Below are 16126 nucleotides of genomic sequence, written 5' to 3'. Positions count from 1 at the left end.
ACTCGTCTAAAAAAAACAACAATGGAAAGCAGCTTTTTGGGCAAATATCATGAGCAGCACAATGATGCTTTTTTTGAATCAAGCCACTTAAAAGGGCCAGTGTGTAGGAATTAGGGAAATCTCTACCAGAAATGGAATAAAATACTCCGTGTATAATCGGCTAAAACTAAGAATTGTTATGTTGTCGTTAGCTTAGATTGTTTTTTTAATTTTTGGAATGAGCCCTTCATATCTATATAAATTGAGGGTCCTCTTCACACAGTCCACCATGTTGCATCACCATGTTCCTACAGCAGCCCAGATGAAAAAAAAAAAAAACTCTGGCTCCAGAGAAGGCCTTTCCCTGTTTTCGTGTCGGCCACCGTATCTCTGCTACACGCTTGGCACACGGGACAAGTTTCAGTTGGTTGCATTATGCAGCCTCGCCGCTAGATGGCGCCAAATCCTAGAAGAGTTTCCAGAAATAAACATCCACCCGTCTGCACCCATACAAACTGCCCATAGAAGACACAAAATGACCTGTAATATATTATGTGCGCATTTTATTATGTTACAAAAAAATCAATAAATAACACCATTTATAAAAATTAAAAACAATACAGTTGAATTAAAAGTATCTAAAAGTCATGGCTGAATTTGTGGGGAAGGAGACCGTTTGCCAAATCGTTCCTGATCCTCCAGCAGAGGGCCGAGCGCTTCTTCTCCGTCGGCACGACGTACGTGTTCGGCACGTAAACCCTCCGAGGTTTAGGCTGCAACACAGAACAAGACGTAGCCTCACTGTATGTATTGAAGCTTGTGAAGCCGTCTGTAAACACTGCGGCTCGCACTGCGGCTCACACTGCGAGGTGGTGTTGACGTGTCTCAGTAACATTTCTTGAGTAATTGTTGGTGTGCAGGTTTGAGACTGGATGTGTTGCACTTTTACTTAGAATATTTGGGAAGCTACTTACTGGTGGAGGTCGGTATGCAAGTCGTTCCTAAAAAAAAAAAAAAAAAAAGTTAAAAAAAACCATGTATTTAGTTACCTTAGATGTGGAGTAACAATTCCTAGACACACATCTCTAACAACTAAAGTCACGTGTACAAAACAGACTTAGAAAAGCAGGAGCAGGAAAGATCGTATGAATTTTAGGACAAAAGAGTCAAAACCTAAATGTGTGGAGGATTATGCACCTGTTGGGGGAGCCTGAAAGTAAATATTCATAAATGTTTTTTCCGTTGAAGATATGTTTTCATACCTTTATCTCCCTGCGTTCAGATCTCCTTTGGTCCTCTCCTGGAACTTTATGCATGGCCCAGTGCTGCTTGTACTCAAAATACCTGCAAGAGACGAGAAAACAAAGGAGTCATCTATAACACCAACATGAATCCAATGGGAGTGTTCATGTCTTTAAATATTGTTGTTAGGTTTTCTTCAACAACGGAAATTCAAATTCAAGTCAATTCAGAACTGCTGACCTTTGATTTTGAGTCATTTTCATGACTATAACTAACTATAACTAAAACTTACTATAACTAACTATCACTTACTATAACTATAACTTACTTGGCCACTGGGTCGGTCTTCTTCAATGTTTGCTGACTCATCGCTGGTCGGATGACTGAAACATAATTTAGTCTTGTTGAATAATAAAACGGTTTTGTCATTAAAGCGATAATATGAATTAGTACGTTGGGTTTGTGTTGACTTACAGGATTTGGGTTTGGGCCTGAGGTCACCGTCACTTTGAGTTCGAGTCTGTCCAAAATGAAACGGCAATCATTTTGACTGACAGATCAAGACGTTTCATCAGACATGAAACAGTGGAGACTACATTACCCACCATGCCTCTTATGTAGGACTCAAAGGCACTGAAAGAGACTCCGTCCGTCTCTGAGCTCTGGGTGTCGCTCTGACCGGCGACGTCTTCGATCTCCGTCTCAAAGTCGCGCTGAGCCGACGAGGAGAGATGAAGATCAGCCAGACGCTTCTCCAGACAGCTCGCTGCGTTTGGAAGGAAACGACAGACACGACAACAGGTTTTACAACTTTATTTCTTGTATTATATATTCATGACATACTATACTATGAATTATTTACAACTTTATATTAAATGCAATACATTTTTTTACAACTTTTTCAACATACTATACTTTTTAAAGATTTTTTTTGAACATTCTTTACAACTTTTTTAATGACTTTTAAAGACTTATATGATTTCTTTCTCAACATACTATATTATGACATTTTTTACGACTTTTTTCGACACTATAATATGACTTTTTGGAAACACTATACAATGACTTATTAAGAAAAGAAATTCAATATGACTTTTTTGACATAGTATACTATGACTATTTTATGACGCTAACGACTTTTTTCAAAACACTATACTATGGCTTTTTTGACATACTATAATCTCACTTTTTAGGACTTTTGAAATACTAAAATTAGCAATTATTTTAGGATGAAAAAAAAAATATATATATATATAAAAAATATATATATTTTATTATGAGATGTTTTTTAGGATGAAGTTTTAATCCCTCGAATTTTAGCCTTCAAACGACCTAACATTGACTCCGTTTCAAAGTTAGAGTTTATATGAACAGACAGCTTAGATGTTTCCAACACAGAGACAGGAAACCGTTTACCCTTCTTCTGTCTGAGGTTTCCTTCCCAATCCTCACACATTTTGTCGAACGTCGTCCGGCTGAAATCCACTTTGGAGTCGATAAACTTGATGTCTTTGTTGCTTGAGGACTCATCTGGATCCTCCAACTCCACTTTTTCCTCAATTTCTTTCTCTTCTCTGCCGTCTCTCACGTCTTCTTCGAGCATTTCATATCGTTTGTCCCCTTCATCATCACTCCCACCTTCAGAATTCTTCACATCCACTTTGTCTTCAACTACAGTGTTACAACATTGACGTTCCTCAGATGTTGCACTTGTCACTTCATCCTCGGACATTGCATGTAGATCGACTTCAAATGTCTCCTCATTCGCCTGGTCTTCATCTTCTCCTGGTTTCGTGTCTGTGATGTCCTCCTCTTCTTTCTGCAGATCATCATCTCCACAAAGCGTCACATCAGCTTCAGTCTCGATGTAGTCCGGCTCTGTGGGTTTGAGGTCAAACCAGCCAAAGCTGCACAGCGAACGATCGTCCTCTTCATCGTCTCTCATCTCAGATAGATCTCCCCGGCTGTCTTGATCAAACTCTGTTATGGTGTGGTCGTCTCTGTAGTCTCCTCCCTCCAGCTCCTCTGGTTTGTAGGTTCCGTAGCCAGAGGTCATCAGACTCGGAGCTGGACTGTCAGAGCTGCTGCTACAGCGTTCTTCCTCGTCATCATCATTATTTCCACTTTCCAAACTCTCCCCGCTGATGTTGACCTGGTTGTTCAGTTCAAACTTTTCCTCCTCTGAAGCCTCCTGGTGAGAGTCCTCTGAATCGCTAAGAGGGTTGAAGTCTTCCTCTTCCTCCTCCTTCGAAGCCTCCTGAAGAGAGTCTCCTGCATCACCAGAAGGTTTGGAGTCTTCCTCGCTGATCGCTCGCTCAATCTCCACCCCCTCCTCCTCCTCCTCCTCCTCCTCCTCCTCCTCCTGGTAAGAGTCTTCTGAATCACTAAGAGGGTTGGAGTCTTCCTCTTCCTCCGAAGACTCCTGGAGAGAGTCTTCTGCATCCCCAACAGGTTTGGACTCTTCTTCGCTGATCACCCCCTCAATCTCCTCTTCCTCCTCCTGGTGAGAGTCCTCTGCATTGCCAGGTTTAGAGTCGTCTTCCTCCTCTGAAGCCTCCTGGAGAGAGTCTTCTGCATCACCAGAAGGTTTGGAGTCTTCCTCACTGATCGCTCGTTCAGTCTCCACTCCCTCCTCCTCTGAACCCTCCTGGTAAGAGTCTTCTGAATCGCCAAGAGGGTTGGAGTCTTCCTCTTCCTCTTCTTCTGAAGACTCCTGGAGAGAGTCTTCTGCATCCCCAACAGGTTTGGAGTCTTCCTCTCTGATCACTCGCTTAATCTCCTCTTCCTCCTCCTGGTGAGAGTCCTCTGAATAGCCAGGAGGTTTGGAGTCATCTTCCTCTTCCGAAGCCTTATGGAAAGAGTCTTCTGCATCGGTAACAGGTTTGGACTCTTCCTCGCTGATCGCTCGCTCAGTCTCCACTCCCTCCTCCTCTGAACCCTCCTGGTAAGAGTCTTCTGAATCGCTAAGAGGGTTGGAGTCTTCCTCTGAAGACTCCTGGAGAGAGTCTTCTGCATCCCCAACAGGTTTGGAGTCTTCCTCTCTGATCACTCGCTTAATCTCCTCTTCCTCCTCCTGGTGAGAGTCCTCTGAATAGCCAGGAGGTTTGGAGTCATCTTCCTCTTCCGAAGCCTTATGGAAAGAGTCTTCTGCATCGGTAACAGGTTTGGACTCTTCCTCGCTGATCGCTCGCTCAGTCTCCACTCCCTCCTCCTCTGAACCCTCCTGGTAAGAGTCTTCTGAATCGCTAAGAGGGTTGGAGTCTTCCTCTGAAGACTCCTGGAGAGAGTCTTCTGCATCCCCAACAGGTTTGGAGTCTTCCTCTCTGATCACTCGCTCAATCTCCACCTCCTCTTTCTCTGAAGCCTCCCGGTAAGAGTCTTCTGAAACACCCACAGCTTTGGAGTCTTCCTCGCCGATCTCCACCTCCTCCCCTGAAGTGTCATTGTACGATTCCTCTGCATTGCCAACAGGTTTGAAGTCTCCCTCACCAATCACTACTTTCTCCTCTTCGTCCTCCTCACCTTCCCGTCGGTCTCCGTCAGACCAAAAGGAGGAGCTGAGTGAATTCTTGTCATCGTCCCGCTGAGTGCTGTAGACTTTGTACATGTTGGCGACTTGCACTCCTGCTGAGGTGTGTGATCTGTGGAGGCCGAAGGCTTAACGAAGGAGCTAAGAGGATTAAGCGGATATCCAGGAGCCTCTTCTCAATGCAGAGGCAGCTCGGACTGGTGGCGACCAACGGGATTACATCTCTGCTTTTTTGTATTTAATTCCAGATTATTTTATCCATTTTAGAGAAGAGTGACAGGAACTCGACACAGCGAATAAAGCAGTTACTCAACCACGAGCACACCTCAGTGTTCAGTTTTCATTGTGCATATCGTTTTATTTAACGTTCTCATGCTGCAAAAATTATTTCTTCTTGTGGGACAAAAAATATTTGAAGTGAACTTTGACTTAACATGAATAGTTTTTTGAAATTTGCAACTTTGTGATTTAAAAATACATATACTTTATATTTTCATTAGAATAAATAGCAATTAGTAGTAAAAATCTATAAATAAATTATATTTAAAACATTGCTTTAAGGGATTTTAAATGGTGGACATCTAATTTTAGATTAAAAAACAGTGTTAAAAAGTTTAAACTTTTAATTGATTGTTTTAATCTTCTCTTTTTTTCTTATATTTTAAATTACTGGAATTGGTTTTACCTATTTCAGTTCAAACTGATGATAGAGAAGATTACAATAACGTGTAGATTACCATCTTCACTGTAGACCGATTCATCACAGACGAGTGATTCTCCTTTATGTTTCCTGGAGGGAGGAAACAATACAACAGTATTATTGTTACATTTCCAGCATATATGTTATAAAGTACAAAGCTACAGTTTGAGCAGTAACAGTGGATTGACAGTTGGTATTCTCATGTGAGGAGTCACTTGATGATGAATTAAAATGTTCTGCAGCAGACGATTCTGTAGTAAAAGTTTCAATTCAAATCTACTTTAAATCTTTGTCTTTATTCGATGTGTCACACGTTCTGCTGAAACGATTCATCAATTAAAATCTTGAAAGTTAAACGATTGAATGAATGAACGGGAAAATTAAATGAAAAAGTTGAACGAACACCTATTAGTCTAACCAAACCTACCTGAGGACTTTTCTCTTGATGAAACGTCCCCTGTGGGAGTCGGGGGTGGATGCGTAGCTCTCAGTCAGCGGCGGGTGGAGGGTTTCGTCCGGCTCCTCCTCCTCCACCTGCAGCCTGCTGGGAGCACCTGGAGGCAGCCGGAGATTCAGAGCCACCGAGTGTCGAGCGTACGAATCACAGCGTCCCTGCTGCTGTTCACGGTCTCTGCTCTGACAGCTGGTGAGCACCTGTTGTTAAATGATATACATAGAATGAATCGATCACATGAGCTCGACACCACGGAAAGAATTTTATGGATTGTCTGTCCATTCTAAATGTTATTTTTATTTAGTTTGACAATAAAACAAGCCTTCCTATGAACACACGGCACAAGAATTCACAGAATTATCCAGTTTTTCCTTAATAAGGTGGGTAAAAAAATGACTGTCTGCATTTTAAAACATATTCTCATAAAGTTAAGATATGAACATAGGAAATAAAACACTATAAAGTACAAAAAAACTTCATCTCTTCAAGTGGATGTCACTGCCCCCTCTTGTTTCTGAGGGACAGACACTAAAAACATTAAGGTTACTTTATTGTCTCTCATGGAGAAAGAGACATTGCTGCGTCAAGACATCACAAAAAAACTATTTTAAATTAGAACACATGTACAAACGTATATAAAAGATTAAAAAACAGCCAATTAATCACACGCCATTCACTTTTTATGAGTTTTATGAGCACTGGCATACATCTCCAAACACTTAAGTACATAAATTACACGCCAACAAACATGTCTCACTTTACATGTTCACAAGCAAACCCATGATCTGTATAACAAAATAGTAGAGTAGTGTGTTGCTAACACCTACCTGTCTGTCATGGTCCACTTTTCTGGCATGTAAGAAAAAGCCTTCACCAGAGCTCTGAAAGTAGCAATGACCAACTGTGAAGACAAACACAGACTTCACCAGTTAACACACAACACATCTTAATGGAAAAGAATTACAGGACCAGTGATTTATTAGTAAAAATAGAATATAATATTCATAACTTAAGTTTCCATTCGTGTATAATCACCTGAAACTAAGAATCTTTGAGTTTTCGTTAGCTCAGAATGAACCCTTCAGATCTATAAGGAGCCTTTCGTGTTTTTTACGTTCCCTGAAGGCCACCGTAGTTCTGTGACAGGCTGTGAACGGGAGGAGTGAGCGGAGGAAACCTCCTCGCTAGATAACACTGAATCAAACACACCCGTCCTTCAGACACGTAACTGTTGGCATGCTTAGAGAAAAGTGTCGTAAAGATTTTTATATACTACACTATGACTTTGTTTTTTTTATGACTATTTTTCACCACACTAAGCTGACTTTTTAATGACATTTTTCAACACGTAGTTGCCAGCATGCTTTGCTTAGAGAAAGGTGTGGTAAAGGTGCTCTGACCTTTCTCTTTGATGAAGGCAGGAGGACTCGGCTGAGATGTGGCCGGGTTTATCCGAGCGGATGAGGCGAGACTTTTCCATTCTCCACGTCGAACCAGGTCATCAAGATCTGACATTACACAACGAGAGATGTCCAAGTTATAAGACCAGTATTCCTTCTTTAACATCAACGCACAACATAAACACAATAGTTTCATTCATGCTTCAGAGGCAGACCTTGCTTGAATTCACACAGCCGGTGTTTTGGTATGTTTTTGTATCCCAGGGCGGCCAGTTGTTCTTCAATTTCATCTTCTGAGAAATGCAGGTTGTCCATAATATTCCTAAGTCAAGGAGGTAGCATAAAACCTGAAGGTTAAAAAAAACAAAACAAAACATAATTTCAACAATACACTACGTAAAACATAGTAGTGCATATATGCTCTATTTGTTCTTATTGATGCACAAACAAGTCAACACAAACATGGTGAAGCTGCTCAAATATGGAGCAAATTGACCGAAGAGCTCAGACTTGAGACTAAAATCTGACTTTCAAATCCATCTGTTTAATAGCTTTTAATTCATTTTCTTTAAAAATCAAATACAGTTGTTAGTTTTAAATCGGTGTGCTTTTGCTTGCTTCCTTGTATTGATCATTTGTTTTGTGTGTAATCTGTAACGCACTCTAGGTTTCCTTTGGGTAGTTAACCTAAGTGTTATATAAATATGACGTTTGTTGATGCAAATATAAAGTTACAGTTAATATAAAAGAGCGTCGTGAACGCTACATCAGCTGCTATTTAACTAATTCAATTTAAGTACGCTGAGGCTCTTTTGCAAGACGAATTTACCGGTAAACTATTGAGATCTTAGGTAGGAGCGGACGCGAGCTAGGCTAACAGTTAGCAGTCAAACAGAAGTAAATATAAACAAATTTAGCTAGCTAGAGGCGTTTAACTGGTCCGTTACTTACCTGCGAGAGGACCGGTTCGCTGTTATGGTGTATTCACGAGGATAACATCACTGGATAAGATCATTAGTAGTATTTATTATCCTTGTGTTATTGTTTACACGTAGAGAACACAGCACCAAGACAACAGCCGCTGGACCAACTCAGTTAACGAGCTTTTGAAAACGACGCCCTGCTCGCGTCTTGGACAAACTTCCGGTCCTTCTTCTTCTTCGTGTTTATTAGCGGTCGGCGAACGTTCCCTCGTGCGCCACCCGCTGGGCTGGAGTGCAACAGGATGTCTGGCACTAAACAATCATTGGTGGAATAAGTATTTAAATGTCCATTTTTAGAAATGTTTTGCGTATAAAATGTAACTTAGGCCTAAGTTAAAATACAGCAACAAATCTAACGCTACATCCATGCATTGTCAGAGTTTTTCTACACTGTAAGAACTCTTCTCAACGGTTGGTTTTAGTGTTAGCTGTGCTACAATGAATGACACACCTTTGTGTGGTCAAAAGATAAAAGTTGTCCATCTCTACTATCTTGTAACTTCTACAATATTAGTAATTATTTATGTAAATGGAGAACACAGAAAGAACATGAAAGAAAACATAAATGTATCTTCCAGGACCTTCGCCTCTGTACCATAATAACACTACTTTAGGGGCAACAACATTCAGACGGCTGGCGTTACACGGTTTTGAACTCCACTAGTTTTCAGATTTCTTTCTCATAAATTCATGACTTTAAAATCTCACTTTAAAATCTTTTTTTCTTGTAAATCTGTCACTATAAACTCAGAATATCCTCATAAATTTATGACTTTAATCTTGGAACTTCTGAGTTTTTTCTCCGGCCCTATAATTATTAAGTTTTTTAACCTACAATGGCACTACTTTGCAGTCATAAATACTGCCTTAGGATAGTCTGGTGCAGGATTATTACCAACTCATCGGTTTGTCTGTTAGGACAGATGAGCAAAAGCAGGAGTTTATTATTATGGGATTGTTCAAGTGGTTTATCTGACAAGAGTAAAAGGATGACGACACAATTTCACTTCAAACACAATTACTATGTAAAGCTAGGAAAGAAGAAATGACTTCACTTAATTAAACATTAACATTTAAAGCCATTTTCTTCATTTATGAGCCGTTTATGTGGTTAAACAAAATAAAGTGCGTCACCTGTCGAACCAAACATTTAATTTTCACTCCAACTTCCCGGTTGGTTGACAAGAAGACGTCGCTGCTGGAATACAAACTTCCCGACAACCAAGTGACTTCAAACTGTGATTTATTGTTTTTTAAAATGTAGGAAACAGTGAAAGAGTCTCGGTGTAAACAGAACCACGTGTCAAGATAAAACATTTCAAACCAAAATGTGATCTCGGAACAGAAAAAAACATTAATTTGAATCATCCTTCGGAGGGCAGAGGCTCATATGTTCCTTTAATCTTATTTAATTTTGAAATGTTATATTTATATAATGTATTTTCATCTGAAGTCTTATTCTGAATCAATCTTTGGTCGGCAAATTTTCGACAATAATTTGACGTCTATAAATGTCAAATAAAAAAGAAATAAAATGAATTCTCACTCTCTTAAATGTTATTAATAAGCAAACAAAATTACTGCAGAAAGAGAAACTTTAAACAGTGTGTAGGACTTTGTCAAGTTAAATATGATGTTGAACAGCTGCTCTGATCATTTATCTGGATATTTTTATCAAAATATGAAATGTAAATACCAGTTGACTGCTTTTTTGTAATATTTCTAACTCTTTAGTAAACAAATGTTTTTTCATGAAACACTCAGATTCAGTTCATTTAAATTTCTATATTTATTTATACTATAAATATTTATTTTCCTTATGTTACTCTACGTGCTCATCGTCATATTATCATATTGTTGCCATTTCATTTTGAGAATTAGACTCTTTGGCGGTTGAGACCAGTGTGAGCACATGACTCTGAACTCTGGTGTAAGTCAATTCATTTAAAGGCAGACTGGAGAACTTTCATAGGACTATTTGGTTTTACTTTGGCAGCTACTTCCTGTAATTCTTACAAGGTTCAATTCATTTCATGAATATATTCGAGTACGTACAAATTAAATGCATTTTAACATTGCACCTGCTCAACTTTAGAGGAATTTCCTCCAGGGCTGAATCATGGGTAATATTCTGTTATGGAGTGAAACCTCTACTACTGGTCAAAGCCAAAAACATTAAAGGCACATTCAGTGATACAGACTGGTCAGTGTTGGTATTTACTAAATCTTCTGATAAGCAAACGCTATGCTAACGTTTAGCAGCGCAATCCATATTTTTCTTAGATTTGGGGATTTTACTCCACAGCATCCAGCCAACACGTTTCAAACACTCCTTCTACCTCAAGGCTTTGTTTTTTTTAAGTAAACAATAACGCATAGATCTAATGTGCTTTTTAAAGACCTTTTTGCAAGATTCTGATTTTAAAAACGAGTCCACTAGAAAACATAAAAAAATACGGCTTTCCAACCATGTCATGGAGCTAACATTAACTATAGTAGCCAGCTAGCAAGAGCCAAGCCTCCAGGAAGAGCACCAGGCTTTGAGGCAAATTTAACATTGTGGCCAAACGGTGGAATTACAACTTCTGGGTCCGTAATGCGCAGCCATGGGGCCCATGAAGACTTTCCCATAGAGTTACATGGGAAAAAGACATCGTGAAAAGACTCACCGGATACGTTTTTGAGGTAAATCAACTTTCCACTACTAATAGTTTCCGCGCATGTAAATAGTAAAATGTGAGTCGTTACTCCGCCTCTTTAGACAGCTGTATTGATTAAAATAGAAACGTTTGTCAGACACCCGGGAAACGGAAAAAGACAACTAAAACATTTCCTGTGTGGACAAGCTGTGAATCGCAACCTTCACATCCAAAAGTGTTAAACCAAATGTAGCCTAGCTTTCATCTTCATTAGGGAAGCACCGATACAGATATTGGGCCGATACCGACTCAAATAGCTGGACCGGGTATCGGTCACAATGGGACCGATATGTTAAAATCCATTCTATGTATAAATAATATATAATTCTATTTTTAATTCCTGTTTAAGTTTTGACTAATTTGTTGCTGCATTGATTTTTAAGATTTTTTACAAAGTTGCTTGCTTATTTAGTTGTTACATTTAGTTTTACAAAATTAGGAAAGCAATGTTTAAGTCAAGCCTGATGTTGCCTTACATATAAAAGAATGATCCCAGTCACTTCCACACAGTGAGGCATACAGCTTATACCAAAAACATAGGTACCACTAACCGTATCGGAACTAAAAAAGTCAGATTGGTGCATCCCTAATTTTGATGTCTTTTCACCCAAATCCCCAAACCAATACTCTAAATGATGTCTTCAGATGTCTGAAGACTCCAGCATGTGACGTGATAGAAAAGAAAAGTAGAATCAAGTGAGGAGGAACCTGATTAAATCCAGCCTTGTTGAGCCGAGTTACCTCACTTTCAGAGGAGCTTGGGCCTGGGTGGGTTGGCTCTGACTGAGGAATAGGCCCCGATGTGGGTGATGAGGTTGGGTTCCACGCTGTGAGAACTCTCCCCGGGTATCGTCCTGGCCATCCGATACAGAACCGTGTCTTTGGCGTGCCCCTTGAAGCAGAAGGAGCCGTCCAGATACTCGGCCACCCTGAGCGAGGAGTTGCCGGGGTAGAGCATGGCGGGGGTGCAGCACTCCGTGGCCGGGGAGACGGCGTAGAGTTGCGGGGAAAGTCTCCGCACCTCCAGGAGGTAGTGCCGCCCCAGCAGCTCCGAGGCAGCCATGAAGTAGACGGTGAAGAAGAGGAGGTGGCTGGCCGACAGCGTGAAGGAGAAAGAGCAGGGGTTCCAGTAAGTAAAGGTGAGGAGGAGGGCCGTCGCTCCGACCAGCCCGAGTCCGACCCACTCCAGGATGCGGTAAGGCTCTGGGTTCCAGTAGCGCTGCAGCCTTTCAGGGTGATACAGCTTTATGTAGAGAGTCTGGAGGGAAAACCGACGCGACAGCAGGTCCTTCACCACTGTGAAAAAGTCCTGCTTTGGTAAAGCATCGTCCTCCAGGACAACCACGTTTTTGGGCTTCACCAGCTCCCATCCTTTGCGGAGACAAAAGACGTAATCCCTCTTCTCCTTCTCGAAGACGTTGATTGGTTCCCTGTTCATCTGCTGCTCCCGAGGAGAACGCCGGATCACCCTGAAGTGAGCCTCCAGCAACTTGGCGTCCTGGTTTTCATGTGAACCGCTTTCCACGTCGCAGACCAACACCTCCGCGCACCGCCGCTCCCCACAGCCTCCCAGAACGCCGCTCAGCTGACGCATCACCTGGAGCAGGTAGTGGAAGTCCCGCCCTTCATTGCGCCGGGCTGTCACAACGGTAACCAGCAGGTCAGGACGCTGGGCGACGTCACTGAATCTGGGAGACACCGGCGATGCGGTGGAGGCGCTCTGCCAAAAGTGCAGCGCATCCTGGCCGCGGTCGAGGCTTTCCCGCAGGACCTCCTCACTCATGGAGTTCAGGTACATGGACTTGATGAAGTAGTACGAGTAAATCAGCGGATGGCAACACAGAGGAAGGACGACGCAAAACGTGATGACGGCCAGGACGAGGGCTTGAGTGGCGGTGTTGGACCATTGCAAGTACTGAATGAAGAAGGTTTTCCATCGAGGCATTGGTGAAACAGCCGGCTGGAACCACACGGTGATGAAATGAGCAGAGGAGGGTTCAGCTCAACATTTACTATGTCCCAGCATGCAGTTCTCTTTAGAAAACCCACAGCAGTGAAACCCGATGACGGGAACTGATAGCTCTGAGGAAAAAGAGTCAGGTGTTGCCACTTCTTCTTGTAAACAGAGAGGTGAGAGTTTCAACTCTGTCGTGGTCGTCTGTTGCTGCTCTGGTGTCTGTAGAAAGAGACGAGAAGACGTTTTGTTTTTTCATAGTTATCAACTGTTGCCAATCTGTTTGACACCAAAGGGCCAGGCTGTATATAGATCAGGGGTGTCGAACATACGGCCCCGAAGGCCAGAACCGGACGGCCAAAGGGTCCGATCCGGCCCACAGGATGACTTAGCATCCCTTGATTCAAATGTTTTCGATAAAACACAATGCTATCCCTATCTGTCCACTGGGGGTTGCACTGTCCTAATCAGAGTAACGGGCCCTGTGCTCTAAACGCTATGATAGATCCCACATGCTTACGTGCAGGCTACATATCAACACTGTTGATCGTAGGCTAGTGTTCATTCAGAGCTAAATGCTTGATGTGTCCCCAGCATCTTTCAAGTGCTAAAGGAATATAATATTCGGCGCCACGATTAAACTCATCATGGTGAAAAACACAAGAACTTGCAAGGACAACTGAGAACAGAGAAGATAAATGAATTGTTGGCAGGTTTGAGGAAACAGCAGTCTGCTGTTAGTCGTGCTCATCGTCTGTTTTGTGAATGGATTGTAAAAAGGTCACTATGGTTTTACTGGTCCGGTCCACTTGAGATCAAACTGGGCTGTTTGTGGCCCACGAACTAAAAATGAGTTTGACACCCCTGCATAGATTATTATCATATCGGATGAAAAAGAATGACCCTGTCTTTCAAAAGACTTCTGCACATTTTGGGTCAAGTTTAGTTAATCTTACCCAATCAGAATCAGAACCTGTTTACTGCCAAGTACGTTACACATTCGAGGTGATTGGTGCGTAAACACAACGCACCAATGCAATAGTATTCGTAAACATGAATGTGAAAAACTGTATAATGACAAAATACAATTCATGAATATAGCAGCGCACATATGTATAAATGTGGGTTTCTTGAAGGATAAATCTTAACTTTGTTATTTCTCTCTTAAATGTCCTCTTACGGTGCTTTTAGTGAAGAGACGAGCTTCACAGTTTGTATTATTCAATCACAAGTAGAGCAACTCCATCAAATGGAAACATTATAGGTGTCGGCTGCATCATTAAAATGCAGAATCCTTGAATTTCGCCTTAAAATGTTGGAGCTCTTTGAATCATTTCGGGATCCTCGTGAGAATTTAATATGAAGTTCTGTGAATTGAACGAATTTGGATGAAACAGCCCGAGCGTGTAAAGATGGAGCCAAAGCAACAGTTCTCCAGAGTTGAAAGAATACGTTTTAAAACAATATGAACATGCCCACATGTCCTTTAAAAGAGTCGTTGGTTGCTGTGACGAAGTCCACAGTCTTTATTCTGCTTAAAGATGAAGATAATATGAAGCCTCACAGTCTGAGTTATGCAAATGAAGTGAGGATCTCCCAAAAGGAGTCAGTTTAGTCCAATATTTTGTATTTTCCCCAGACAGCTTTTTGTTTATTACTGTCATATGTAATCTCTCTTAATGCTTTTATTGTTTATATGCTTTTACTGCCTTTGAGTACCTTTTAAAGCGCTTTACAAATAAAATGTACTATTCCTACCCCTCACTGTTTATTCCACAAACCGATTTCATTCTGTACATGACTTGCATGTTGTCTCAGTACATGCACTCTCTGCCAAGACAAGAAAAACATAATCCAATTTGAGAAAGCAGCTATTCACTCCACAGTCAGTACAGGGCAGGTGCTTTAAGATAGACTTGGAAAAAAAAAATGTGCATAAAGTAGGATGGGTCTCTTCACATTCAGCATTAATAATAAACTACAGCCTATCTTGAGATACGTTTAAATATTTAAAAACTGTAGGACGACATGATCTCGCGCACACACACACACACACACACAGTTATTACCACACACAGACTGTACGTGTCGTTATAGTGTGTGTGTGTGTGTGTGTGTGTGTGTGTGTGTGTGTGTGTTTGTTTATACAAAGCAGACGGTGAGACATTGAAGAGTGTTTCTGAACAAACCAGCGCCATGTTTTTCGTCTCTCTTTTGTACAACACCGCCCGAATCTCGCTACAGACGATCAGATTTAACACCTTTACAAAACGGGTCGAATGTTCGCTTTTAATGTGACAGTTTTGTTTTTTTGTTGTCATGTGGCTTCCGGTACAGTGTGTTACCGTGAGACAGGAATGTAAAGATCACCGTCACACTGAACACACTCTCAGTTAGGAGCCGACAGAATGACACGTTGTGAAGAACAGTCGAGTGTTTCAGGGAGATATTAAATAAAACAGAGAAGACTCACGCTGAGTTGAGGGGCTGCAGCTGTTTGCTGGCCGCTGCCATGTCCTCACTCGTACGGTAATACACCCGTAGACGTGCAGCGCAAATACCGTAATACTTCTACTAAAAGGCGCAGGGACATGATCTGTTGCTCGCGACCAGCAGGTGACACTACAGCCCCTTATGAAAAGTGCATTAGGTAGATATGATTCAGTAGTGGAAACTAACTGTTACTCATATTGTAGCCTGCTTAAGTAAAAATGTTCAGGTACAAAACTTGTAGTTTTTCCCATTCTACGCAACTTTATACTTCTACTCTGCTGGGCCTTAATCTGAGAAATATTGTACCTTTATTTTAACGCTTTAGTTGCTTCACAGATTCAGATTATACAAAACTAATAATCATTCATTCAATGATATTCGACTATACAAGGCTGGAATCTAGCATTAGTAAAACATTACAGTGTAGCAATTTAGCCATTTCCTATTTCCCATTTATTGTTGCAACATCTTGTTGCAACAACAACACCTTTGACCACCTTTTTACAAGTAAACTGTCACTAAACATGGCCACAAAACACAATAAAACACACTGTACCTTGTTCTTGTTCCAGCTTGGTGCTTAACCGTTAATAAAGTAACCTCTTATACTGCAGAGCAATATCTTACGAACACTTTCTCCTTCAGTGCACACAAGTCTGTTATCGTACTTTTTTCATGCGAAGTCAAGGAGCT

General features: G+C 41.3%; 2 protein-coding genes across 6 annotated transcripts in view; both read right to left on the bottom strand.

Annotated features, from left to right (window-relative positions):
• The window catches only part of pgap4 (post-GPI attachment to proteins GalNAc transferase 4), an 18741-nt gene extending 2615 nt beyond the window's left edge, over positions 1 to 16126 (bottom strand). The window contains exons 1-6 of one of the 5 annotated variants that reach the window (XR_012954084.1): positions 15990 to 16126; positions 11728 to 13162; positions 7520 to 7651; positions 7305 to 7412; positions 6732 to 6785; positions 6026 to 6104 (exon numbers count right to left, since the gene is read on the bottom strand). Coding sequence is in view for 3 of the 5 variants with exons in the window: in XM_076091655.1 (XP_075947770.1) it covers positions 11735 to 12931 (1197 nt within the window). In the remaining 2 variants the exon portion in view is untranslated. Of the gene's footprint in view, positions 1 to 6025; positions 6105 to 6731; positions 6786 to 7304; positions 7413 to 7519; positions 7652 to 9513; positions 13163 to 15413; positions 15492 to 15989 lie in introns of those variants that run through there. The other 4 variants (XR_012954085.1, XM_076091655.1, XM_076091654.1 and 1 more) reach the window with 4 other exon arrangements.
• On the bottom strand, positions 526 to 5320 carry hyls1 (HYLS1 centriolar and ciliogenesis associated). The gene is made up of 7 exons (XM_076091614.1): positions 2638 to 5320; positions 1827 to 1987; positions 1696 to 1741; positions 1550 to 1604; positions 1242 to 1323; positions 954 to 980; positions 526 to 752 (listed from the first exon to the last, which is right to left on the bottom strand). The coding sequence occupies exons 1-7, from the start codon at positions 4826 to 4828 to the stop codon at positions 618 to 620; spliced, it is 2697 nt and encodes an 898-aa protein (XP_075947729.1). The 5' UTR covers positions 4829 to 5320; the 3' UTR covers positions 526 to 617.

This window comes from Anarhichas minor, unplaced genomic scaffold (genome assembly GCF_050575085.1).
Source record: "Anarhichas minor isolate MPS153535 unplaced genomic scaffold, ASM5057508v1 ptg000014l, whole genome shotgun sequence".
In the NCBI taxonomy this organism is placed as follows: Eukaryota; Metazoa; Chordata; class Actinopteri; order Perciformes; family Anarhichadidae; genus Anarhichas; species Anarhichas minor.
Note: the sequence above shows the minus strand (reverse complement) of the source record. Positions and strands in the feature narration are given on the sequence as shown.